Source organism: Notothenia rossii (genome assembly GCF_949606895.1).
Source record: "Notothenia rossii genome assembly, chromosome: 10".
NCBI classification, from domain to species: Eukaryota; Metazoa; Chordata; class Actinopteri; order Perciformes; family Nototheniidae; genus Notothenia; species Notothenia rossii.
The window spans coordinates 1,911,136-1,923,576 of NC_136908.1; the positions used below are offsets into that span (position 1 = coordinate 1,911,136).

At 40.7% G+C, this 12,441-nt stretch overlaps 1 protein-coding gene across 1 annotated transcript in view; it reads right to left on the reverse strand.

Moving 5' to 3' along the window:
- matcap2 (microtubule associated tyrosine carboxypeptidase 2) overlaps positions 1-11,484 on the reverse strand; it is a 12,491-nt gene extending 1,007 nt beyond the window's left edge. Inside the window, exons 1-7 of the mRNA XM_079654450.1 lie at positions 11,237-11,484; positions 9,165-9,817; positions 5,129-5,272; positions 2,529-2,661; positions 1,789-2,094; positions 1,205-1,302; positions 1-913 (exon numbers count right to left, since the gene is read on the reverse strand). The exon at positions 1-913 is cut by the window's left edge and continues 1,007 nt beyond it. Of these exons, the coding sequence (XP_079510576.1) occupies positions 755-913; positions 1,205-1,302; positions 1,789-2,094; positions 2,529-2,661; positions 5,129-5,272; positions 9,165-9,817; positions 11,237-11,261 (1,518 nt within the window). The 5' untranslated portion in view covers positions 11,262-11,484 and the 3' untranslated portion in view covers positions 1-754. The remainder of the gene's footprint in view (positions 914-1,204; positions 1,303-1,788; positions 2,095-2,528; positions 2,662-5,128; positions 5,273-9,164; positions 9,818-11,236) is intronic.
- Between the last annotated feature and the right edge of the window lie 957 nt (positions 11,485-12,441).

Sequence of the window (12,441 nt, forward strand, 5' to 3'; positions counted from 1 at the left end):
ACGTAAAGAAAGAAAGGTTTTTAAGTCTCAAACATCAAACAGCCTGAAAGTAATCCGGTATAAGTTGCGCTCTCATTAACAGACAGCGGTCAGAAGTGAGTGAAACCTCTGCAGCTACTTTTGCACACTTTAGGAATGTGTATACCGTTTTTGTCGCAGACTATAGTGTGTTTTAATGCATTGTGTGTATTACAAACTGTGTCATGATGTATATCTGTCCGTCTGTTGATACGTGGATATTAACGACATGTGGAATGTCAACTTTCGACAAGAGAATTCAATCAGAGACGAACAAAGTGTGTGGATCTGAAATGGGCTTTGAGCATCAGAGGGTCAGAGGTTTGGTCCCCTGCCGTCTGATGTCTAACCTGCTTTGGAAACAAACCCTACATTTCTCCCACAGGCATTTCTAAACTAAGGAACATTTCAAAACCTCCCAAACCTCAGTGAGCGTGGAGACTGTGAAATAAAACACTTGGCATCAAACTCTTTGAATGCAGTAAAGACATGTTAGTGTTCAGAGGAGTTGGCACTGAAGAATCTAACGTACCTCACAAACGTGCAGTGCAGCATGCTGGGTAATGGCAGTGTGTGTGTGTGAGTGTGTGTGTGAGTGTGTGAGTGAGTGAGTGAGTGAGTGAGTGAGTGAGTGAGTGAGTGAGTGAGTGAGTGAGTGAGTGAGTGAGTGAGTGAGTGAGTGAGTGAGTGAGTGAGTGAGTGAGTGAGTGAGTGAGTGAGTGAGTGTGTGTGTGAGTCAGATGATGCTCCTCAGCTCCTGGTCTGTCAGCTGATTGGTCTCCATGATCTTCAGCAGCTGCTCACAGTATCTGCTCTGATCCTGCAGGAAATGAGGAATCCTCACGTTCTCCATCTGAGCCGACGCCTTCAGACGATCCACGTCCTCAAACGACACCTGAGGAATACAAGAGATACGACCGGCTGCAGTTACACTCACACACATTCTGAGGAACCGTCAGAACCAGAACAACTGGAGTAATTCATGATTTAAATTCAATATAAAACACATATAGAAATGTGTATGTTAAGTTTCTAACGGGGGTAACGCCTTTAAAGTCCTGAGATGTTGTGAAGAGAGGAAGAAGGAAGGAAACACTTCTGAAGATCATCAAGTGAATCAATATCACAGCTGCTCAGTGAGTCTGTGAACGTGACCGTGCTCATATATAAAGATGGAGGTCCTCACCTTCCCCAGAGCCATCAGCAGGGGGAAGTTGATCTTGTCTCTGAACCTCAGGATCTTCAGGATCCCGTCCAGATACACCTGGTCTTTACTGAAGCATCCTGCAGCAGGAGGAGGAGGAGGAGGAGGAGGAGATAAGAAGTACTTTATTGATCCCAATTGAGGAAATGTTAGAGTCGCAGCAGCATAAAAAGATAAGGCATTGTACAAAATATCAAGACAACACATGGAAAACAAACAACAAACATCACAGCAGGATCAGTGAGAGAGAAGCGTGCATCTGGTCTGGGATCAGCTCTGTGTTCACTGAGAGGACAGACTGGAGCACAAAGGATGCTTCAGGCTGACTTTAGTGAATTGAGGAATGGGATATTAAATATTAGATTGATTATAAATGTACGGTGTGATTCTAAGTCCAGGTGTCCAGGAGAAGCTGTGGAGCAGAGATGATGTAATGTAGTGGTCTAAGGACCCTCAGCAGGCTGCTTGGTGTCCCTCTGAGTCTCGTCTCATGCTTCAGTAGTTTCCCTCACAGATATAGCTCCAACAGGTAAAACGATGTAATGCAGGGATCTGAGGACCCTCACCTGGCTGCTTGGTGTCTCTCTGGCCCCTCTTGGCCCTCACACAGTAGTCCCAGCGGGTGTTGGGGTCCTGCAGGAAGCCCCCCAGGCAGTGGAAGAGCTGGCAGAAGGACATGCTGCTGGCCTGGTGCACGGTGTAGTAAAGAAGAGCTGCTCTCCACAGCGTGGGGTCCTTCCTGAAGAGGACGCTGTGCAGGCTGGCCAGGCCCTCCTCTGTGGGGTTCAGGGGCCTCAGGTTGAGCCTCCTGCGGGCCGACGCGCTGCTCCACGGCTGCTGCAGGTTGTTCAGCCCGCGGAAATAATGAGTTCCTGGAGGAGGGAGAGAGTGTTTCTGAAAACACTCAAAACGCACGTCATGCAAACAATCTAGGTAAGTTTAGTTATATAGCACTTTTCAACACAAGGCAATTGAAAGTGTAATCCTCAGAGGTGTAAAGTAACTAAGTAGATGTACTCAAGCAACATTTTAAGATACTTGTACTTTACTTGAGTATTTCCATTTCTTGCCATCAGTTATATACATGAAATAATGAGTTCCTGGAGATCTATCCTAACAATGGTCAAAGAGACAGCCTTCTGTCTTTTCTAAGGAAGTGAGAACTAGAAGCTGGATGTGAATTCAAACTGCGGGGAAATCAAACCAGAGAAGGAAGTTATACCTAAATGAGACTAAATGATAAATCTACTAAAATACTAAGCACATTATTGTCCTCCAGGACCCCACATTTAGAATAACCCCTCACCGATCTCGTGCCGCAGCATTCCCTCCAGCCAGTGCTCTCTGGCACTGCAGATGTTGATGGTGAGGGTCGGGCGGCTGTTCACCACCGTCATGGAGGCTCTGGAGAGCAGGTCCTCCGTCACCTGCACCACGATCTGTTTAACACACCATATTACATAATGTCAGGGAATCATTTGCCCTGCATGTCCTATCCTCCTATATGAGATGAGAGAAACCCAGACTATCGGACAGATATTAAACAAATCAAAGTTAGTCAGACGACTCATGATAGAAGAAAAGAAAAACGACCAACAACTTTTTAACGACCAACTATGGGGTTCCTCAGGGCTCTATACTGGGTACATTATGCATTTTTTTCTTACAATAAAACCCAACATCTCGTTTAATTTTTACACTTATACCACCTCTCTTAGAGCTCAATAGCTAAATAATTTCTATGAATACATCTTTGGAGAGTTTAAAACATTAGATTACAATGATCGAGCTAAGATAAGTGTTCAACCCATTATTTTATTTTAAAGAATTTTGACCCGACACATAAAAACAAGACAAATACTACAACTTTTTAACGACCAACTATGGGAAGTTAAAGAGGAGTTAGTAGAGGAGTTGTCGACTCCTCTTCATCCTATGGGGTTCGCCCTCGGACATCGAGGCTCAGCCTTGGACAGCCACTATCTCCCTTAAGGAGGGGCTGCCCTAGCATTTTGTTGTTGTTACCAGTTTGTGACCGGGCAACTTTCGGTCAGAGATAGCTATTGTTGTGGGACACCTGGCACACATCCTTCTCGGGGTGTAGATGACCCAGAGGTGTAAGATCCTGTAGCCATAACCGACAACCAAAGTTGATTCAGTGTCCCCAGCTGTTTAGTCTATCTAGTGAAGAATGTTGATTCCCCTCAGCAAACTAGTAAAACCTCTACCAGAGAAGAGAACCCTCAGAATTGATTGTGGCATCTCAACCTGTGTCAACTCGTGGCTCCTGACATGTCTTGTGAATTCTACGATCGAAGCTCCAAATAAACCGTCAGTGTTTGCCATCAAAGCTCCAGCTCTCCTCGTGTCTCTCTGAGTCCTGACCCCTATTGCTTCAGAAGTTTCTTTCACACATAAGAGTTCAGTTTAGCTGATGCTTCAAACCAAAGCAATTGTTCTACGGAAGCAATTCGGAGTTAAGTATCTTGGCCAATAACATTTGGACATATTGACCGTAGGATTCAGGGAGAGAAACCCTAACCCTCTGATTGGGGGACAGTCTTTTTCCCCCCGGAGGCACATCAACCATACACTCACAATTAACCGTAAAATAAATGCTGTATATTGTCCTATAACCTGTCCAATCCACTTCCACAACTTCCCAACATCATTGAAGTATCCCAACAGGAAGCTCAGGAAAAGGCTTGTTTCCAAAATAAAAGCCCCAGAAGCAACAATAAAGCTATCAACACCTACTTAGCACTAGAGATATTAGCACCTAATGCAAAACAACTGATGATAATAAGTGTGTTTTTAGGTATAGTTACAAAGCTTGTGTTCTTGTGACTCTGTCCTGCCTGTTATGTGTTAATAAAATGTCTGAGTAGGCGGACATGTATTCAAATAATGCCCATGAATACATCAGTGGCAGATTAAATTGACGTTGTCCTTGTCTCTATGCAGACTGCGGACATATACTCTTGGTTACAGAAAAACGTATACTGTCATTTGTAGCTCGGCTCAACACGATTGGTGCAGAAAGAGTCGTGTGAGTTTATCGTTTGGTTTCTCCTTGAATGCTATTCCCTTTCTTGTTTTTCCTTCACTGTCTAAACCTATTAAGACTCTCCCAAGGATGCTCGAGCTGTGTGTGTGTGTGTGTGTGTGTGTGTGTGTGTGTGTGTGTGTGTGTGTGTGTGTGTGTGTGTGTGTGTGTGTGTGTGTGTGTGTGTGTGTGTGTGTGTGTGTGTGTGTGTGTGTGTGTGTGTGTGTGTGTCGTGTAATGTGTTCAGTGGGCCATTAATAACCCGGTGATGTAACGTGTCTTTGTTGGTGATTACATAAAGCAAAGTGCAGGATGACTTCAGGGAGCGACTGTTTTTTTGCAAGGTCTGATTCTCCCTGGAGCTGATTGGCTGTGACGATGCTGTCTGATGATCTGATATCATTTCAGCATCCAGAACAACACCCAAAGAGACCAGGCTACAAACAACAGAATCTTAATGACTACAGAACAAGTGCAGAAATGCAATAGGAGTTATCCATGACTATTTGTGAGTTCAAAAGCACACAATTACATATTAAACTAGTAGAAAGATGCAAAAAGTAGTAAGGACGTAATGTTGCAAGGCATATAACAACATATACACAAAATACCCCTCATTCATGCTGGAAATTGGATTGAAAGTGGCGCAAAAGTCTGATTAAACAACGTCAGACCGTCAGGAGAATCTTCATGCTTGTGATGAAGCATGAAGATTCTCCTGACATCCAACTTTTTGACTTTATGTTAAATGACCTGCAGTGGGAAGGGTCAGAACTGTGTTTTGTGGAGTTGAAATCAAACTACAACGCCATAAGATTGTGCACATTTGAAAGTAAATGCATGTGTTTTTCTCCTCGTACCTCCCCCACACAGCCCTCCTTCTCCATGTACTTCTTGACGTTGTGGCAGACGCGACTCTTGCTCAGCAGATTTCCTCCGGTGGCTTGTTCAAACTTCTCATAGCTGCCGTATCTCTGCAGAGCCAACTCCATGATGTTCACCGCCTGAAGAGAGGAGGAAACATACTGCTGGTGATGCTGAGGACATTGTTGAATAATGGCAGGTTCGAAAGAAAAACAAAGCGAGTCTAGTCCAAACTGAACGTTTTTACTTTATATTATTGTAACAGTTTGCAACAAGAACGGTAATAGACGGGGAAAATTCACTCAAACGAGAAAGAGCAGGATACATACTTGCACTTCAAAATAAAAGCATTTCATGTCAAACATTTCGTCCTTAACTTTTGTCAGGAAGCAAATAAACAAATTATTTTACTGCCTTCAATAAAGGAAGTTACAACAGACATAAAGGACTTGGCAATAACTGCAAGATGTGCCGATGAGAAGCTATATGAGATAGCAAGAAACGTAGACTGTCAGAAAGATATTAAACAAATACAGAAGAAAAGGCAAATACTACAACGTTTTGATGACCAAATATGGGGTTCCTCAGGGCTCTATACTGGGTACATTATTTTTCTTTTTTTAAGTTGCTCTTATTTACAATAAAACCCAACATCTCATTTCATTATTACACTAATACCACCTCTCTTAGAGCATATCTCTCTCTTAGAATAGCTATAGAACGACTATGAATACATGTTGGGAGAGTTTAAAACATTAGATTACAATGATCGAGCTAAGATAAGTGTTCAACCCATCATTTTATTTTTAAGAATTTTGACCCGACACTTATAGAAAAGACAAATACTACAACTTTTTAACGACGAACTATGGGAAGTAGAGGAGTTGTCGATTCCTCTTCATCCTATGGGGTTCCTCAGGGCTCTATACTGGGTACATATTTTTTTTTTAGGTTGCTCTTATTGACAATAAAACGCAACATCTGTTTACATTTGTACACTGATACCACCTCTCTTCATGCCTAATAGCTACAGGATGACTATGAATACATGTTGGGAGAGTTTAAAACATCAGATTACTACGATTCAGATAAGATAAGAGTTCAACTAATTACTTGATTTTTAAGAATTCTAACGCGACACAGAGATCTGACAATTGAAAAGTAAACTTGTCTGTTCTCCTTGTGGACAAACTGATATAAAGACAGTGTTTCTAAATGACCTCCAAACTGGTTTTGCATTTCTGTTTCTGGAGTTACTCGGTACTTAATATGCAACAAAGACTGTGAACTTACACCAGTATATCCCCAATAAATCTTTAAACAACTGGCAAATGTATCAGTCTAGCTCTTCTTATAATTACAGTAAACTGAGCCTTTAGGAGATGTGTACGAAGCAGGTCAATAGGTAAGGAGTAAGTGAAACAAAGGAGGCATTTATTAAGAAATGATAACTGGACTTCTAACAAAAACAGACCGAAGGAAATAAAGCAAAACAGAATAAATGAAAACACAAATGAAGTCAAGTAAAGCCACCTCCTCACAACTCCAGTGATATCATTTATTTACAGCATGATATAACTTTTAAGAGATACTGTAGATCGTGTTTTTATCCTTTATGTATTTATCATGTCCAGAATGTAGAGAGTGATTCCTGCCATTAGTCCGGCTTCACACTCATTTATAATTAAAATTCCTGTGTAACTCTAGCGCACAGTCTGGCTTTACAACGAAGGAAATCATGCTGAATATTAATTTAAGGGCTGCTTCATTACAGTGAACTCTAATGAGTATTAATACCTTCTATTCCCACGTATTCATTATTATTCTGTTAGACAAATGAGCTGAAAGTGACAATGCTCTTTGAAAAGGCATCGCAGAAATATGAAAGCATGCCAAACTAGGGCAGACTCTAGTTAGAAAGCCTCCTCCACAGAATCGTTTGACTGCGTTTCTTGTTGAAATCTTCCTCTCACGCTTTCCTTTGTCTTACTGTGTCTGTGCACGACTTTCTAAAAAAAGCCTGAAACCCAACACCACTGTTTTCCTTCTCACTCTGCACATCTCTGCATGTATTTGTTGTGGATAGTTCAGAATATGCATTTTAATTATTGTCTTTTTTCTGTGTGATTCTTCTACAGCTCTAGTGTTACTTATCTAACATGATTATTAATGTGGTAAATGCATGATGTGTGAAACGTGTCTTTATCTTCTTGTTCATAGCATAAACATCTGTTTGCAGTCAACATATGTATATTATTACAATAAGCAGTTTATTCCAACGTACTGTATTTATTTATTTACTATTTTATCTATCTATTTCACATATTCCAGCTTTTCTACTTGCTCCACTGTGTCATTTGCAGCATTGTGATGTATTTTATTTCTTAAGTATATTGTATTATAACTCCTGGAAGACCCTGGGACCTCAGATGTCCATTGCCAACAACTACCCAGTAGCTTTTGTGCATATTGCAAAAAAGACGTTGAAATGTTAATGTTGTCTTAAGAAGCCAAATGACAAATCCTCCGGTGTTTGCTTAATAAAGTCCTCTGTGTCCTGAATGAATTCATCATCCCACCCACCTTCCCTCTCTCTTAGGTAACCCACTGTCTCTGACTCAGCTCTGATCCTCCATGACGTTAAACAGCATTGGCAGGAAGTCTCTGAGATCTCAGTCTGCAGATCTGAGACCAGCAGCCTCAGCGCTGAACAGAACAGCACCAGGGAAGTTGTTAGATGTGATGAACGATGTGTCACTGCTTCTGGCCCAAATTGGTGTCATTCTGCACCTCATGACCAAATGTACTTTCTCTGTTCGTGCAGCATACAAGCAAGGTCTTCAGTTTGACTTTGAAGGAGAACTTAAGATGCTTTCATACCCTTAAAAAGACTGGGGATAATGATCAGTAAGAATGGGTCCAACCTGATGGGAGTTATTGGAAACCTCAGGGGGGAACTTTACAACAAGTTAAACCCATGAATGCACGTCCAATTTTCACTTTTAGCTCTGTTTTGGTCTCCTCCCTCTCCAGAGAAAACACATCTGCCTTTTTAGTTACCGGTTTGTTCACAAGCTAGTCAGCCATTCAGGGAAGTAGTGCTCAAAGTGTTTATCAGCGTTTAAAAACTATATTAATGGGAGCTTTGAGATGGATTTGAAACAGTACATCTGCAAAAACCAGAACAGAAAAGCCTCTTTTGCTTTTGTATTGCACAAAGGCATTTAAGCGATTGTTAAAATAAAGAAAACATGTTGTGTGTTGCCTCAATAATAGATACAGTCCACTTGGAAGATATTTTAAAGCATTTCAATAAAGCTTATTTGTTACGGCTGTTATTGCTCTCACCTAGCCGAACAATCCAAGAAAAAATACCTGAAATGTTCCAAAGAGAGTGTTGGGAACATCCTGAATGTCCTCTTCCAATATGAGAGCAACATGATAACAAAGGTATCAACTGTAGCTGTGAACATGACAGGATGTGTGATTACCTAGAAGAGCATCAGGACTGTTTGAGGCATATGATAGCTATGTGATTAACATGATGATTCAGCCTCTATGGAGAGAGACATATGACAAGCATGATCATTTCTGACGTGGAGCTAATCTGAATTTTTAGAAAAAGTAAGAATTTTTAGAAAAAGTCAGAATTTTTTTAAAAGGTCAGAATTTTTTAGAAAAAGTCAGAATTTTTTTAAAAGGTCAGAATCTTTAGAAAAGATCAGAATTTTTAGAAAAGTTCAGAATTTTTAGAGAAAGCCAGAATTTTTAGAAAAGGTCAGAATATGAAGATTTTGCGAAAAAGTCAGATATTTTTTGAAAAAGTTAGACTTTTTTGAAAAGGTCAGAATATCAAGATTTTGCGAAAAAGTCAGAATGTTTAGATTTTTAGGGAAAGTCAGAATTTTCTGAAAAAGTCAGATTCTTTTGAAAAAGTCAGATTTATTTGAAAAAGTCAGATTTTTTTGAAAAAGATCAGAATATGTAGATGTTGCGAAAAAGTATGTTTCTAACAAAGACAGAGAACGTTACCTGCGTGAGGAAGCGATCGGAGGCGATGCTGTGCCGGGCCAGAACCAGCGGAGGAACCGGGTTGCTGTACTCAAACTGCGGGTTGTAGTTGAAGTCAGACTTGAAGAACTTGGCCTTCTCTTTCTCCACGTTGGACGGCTTGATGGCGGAGAGGATGCACAGCCTCTTGGTGTTCTCCACTTCCCGCGTGACGGATGCTTTGTGCAGCAAGGGGAGTTTGGTGCGAGGGGAACTCAGGGTCTTCCTGATCTGTGGGGCCGTACGAGGGTTCAAACCCATCGTACTTCCCACTACTGCGATGTTTCGAGCTGGTTTGGACAGATTTCCTGAGAGGACTCGGTTTGTCTGTGCTGGTTTAACGCCAACATCATGTGCTCGACACTTTTTAGAAGCCGTGCTGCCTTGGGCTTTTCTTCTGGTTGTTACTGTGGCGCCATATTTTACAGATGTTTTGGGCCTCTTGAAGTGCTTGGGACTCTTCTTCTCTTGTTCCTCCGCCTGCAGCAGGGCGTTGTAGCTGCCGCTGCTGAAGAGGTCTTTGAGGACGCTGGAGGAAACCTTCTCCAGGTAAACTTGGCCCGGACTCAGCGCCTTGTCAGCAGAGTTCAGGATGTACTTTTTGGACATTTCTACTTCAGGCCAGTGGAGTCTTTCTGAAAGAAGGGAGACGAGACACCAGTGAGCGAAGACAGTGAAAGTGTGAGCTGCTAACTTTAGGATCAGACGCTTTGACAGACCGCTTGATCCTCTTATCAAGGAGCAATTAGATCTGCACCAATGACAAGCTCAAAGAACAAGGTGATAAATATAGAAACCAACATTTACAATCTCTAGCATCTCTCGAAGCAAGTTACAACTTTCTTTTCCCACATTGTGGCTGTCCTTCAGAGCCATAATGGTGTTTTCTGACACAAATCATTCCTGATTCAGTTTCTTGAGCGTCTTCTATCTCAGAGTGAATGATTCCAGAGGAACACTCAGGAGTCAGAGGGCAGGTCTGCGCAGTTTCCAGTTAGGTGACCTGGAACATCGTCATCACAGAGAGAGCAGGATAGAGTTTGGACAGGAGCACTGAGGCAGAATCCATGCAACCACAGGCAGAAACTAATGACGGCAGCACAGGATGGAAGAGAGAAGAGAGAAGAGGACTCATACAGCCAATAAAACACTGTTATCTAACACTTCAGCTGGTTACCTCATCATTCAACCTCAAATGATAGTCTTATATCACTTTAAGTTACCTTAAATCCTATGAAAGTTATGAGAGAAAACACAGTCCTGAAACCTGTGTAGATCAACTACCAAATAAATCAATACTGATGCGCCTGCAGTTCATACATCACCATTACTCAGAACAGGACACTAGTGTGAATCTGAAAGAAGAGCATTAATCAGCATGAGTCAGCACTGAGTACGCTCGGCCATAACTCTCAACACAAATGCCTTGCTATGATACAGTAACATAGGCACTCAAAGACACAATATATATTATACAGAGTACTGACATGTACTCTAGGTAAGGCCAGATAAGCTTATTTATAGAGCACATGTAAGACACTATCAAAGTGTCTACACAAGCCCTAACATACTAAACAAGGTACATGCAAAATAAGATTGCTTTCATCAAAAATGTTCAGTTGTGAGCTAATTTTACTTTGTATGCTACTGTGTACTTCTACTCCTCTACAATTCAGAGGTAAATGGTGTACTTTTACTCCAAACAGAGTATTGGTATTTCTACTTTTACTCAAGTACAAGATCTGAGTACTTCTACTCTTACTCAAGAACAAGATCTCAGTACTTCTACTCTTATTCAAGTAAATGATCTGAGTACTTCTACTTTTACTCAAGTACAATATCTGAGTACTTCTCCCACCTCTGCCTAAGCTATTAAGCTAATTTAACTAGCTAGTTTTTGGTACACAGGTAGCTTTAATTGACCTCCTTGCTATTACAAAGGTATATTGCATGTATGTAATCCTTGTCCCTGATATGTAGTGACTCATCCAGGTGACTGAACTTCCAGCTACAGTCACTAAACTCAACAGAAAGAGAAGATAAATGCAGATTACCTGTGACTTTAATGGACTCCAGCATCCTCTCCGTTCACCTGAGCGTTAGCCACTCAGCAAAGTTAGCCTAGCAGAAAGAGCCGGCTAATAAAGACTAGATATAAACCAAAGCGAGTTACCTGTACTTACTACGTGTCACGATAAACCATTAAATATGTGTATAAGTATTAATATGTATAAGTATTTCTGATGTCTGACTGCAGAGCGTCCTGCCTTCTCTGAGCCGCAGACAAACTGACAGCAGAGAGAGAGCGAGAGGCTTTAGTGCTGTTCCCATGGTTACGTTGATAAGAACGCAATACACAGGGTGCTCATGGGAAATGTAGTCCGTCCATCCAAGTAGGTTTACACATACGAGATATTTTACAGTATATATGGTGCACACAAAGACACAGAAATAATAATATTCAGAAGAAAAAAGATTGCAATTGTAAATATAATAATCTTTATAATTAAAGCTATTTAAAAAAAGGATAGGCCTATGGATTGTATAGTAACTAATTAAACATAAAGACAATATTTACACAAAATATAAATATGTGAGAGACTGAATACAGTAAAATATAATAAGACAAATACTATATACTTAATTCAAGAGGTGGAGCAGAAGTGTTGTGCAGGATTTACAATATTAAAAAGAGACAGCGTAAGACTATGAGGAAAATGAACCAGTTTCGTCTTAAATTATCGAAGATTTATGCATACAATTAAAAGCAGAGCTAATTTATTATCAATGGTTTCATTTCAGAGCTCTTGTTATTCTATATGAGACTTTACTTACGATTAGCCGCCATGATTGTAGTTTTCTATGGAACGTTTGTTACCCACCTGGTTCAACTTTATTTTGTCAGTTTCTCTTTCTTAAAGCAGTAAACAGTAAAGTAACTGCCGTGCTTCTGTTGTCTCCCCTCCAGGTATTTCGTATAAAAGGATAGACAACATGTATTTAAGAATATCTGCGGCCCTTTTCATTTATCTGATGATCAAATGGATGACTAACTACAGGACCAATGCAGTTTCCCAGCTTGTATAATTGTTATGGTTTTGAATGATAACCATTTAATTTTGTCATATTTTCTTTTCTTAAGCATATTTCTGAATAAAAGATAATGTTTGGAAAATACAAGTCAATCATTATGGTTATTCTCTCTGTTCACATGCTGCTGGGACACAATGACATGGCATTTTCACACTTTATGGTCTTT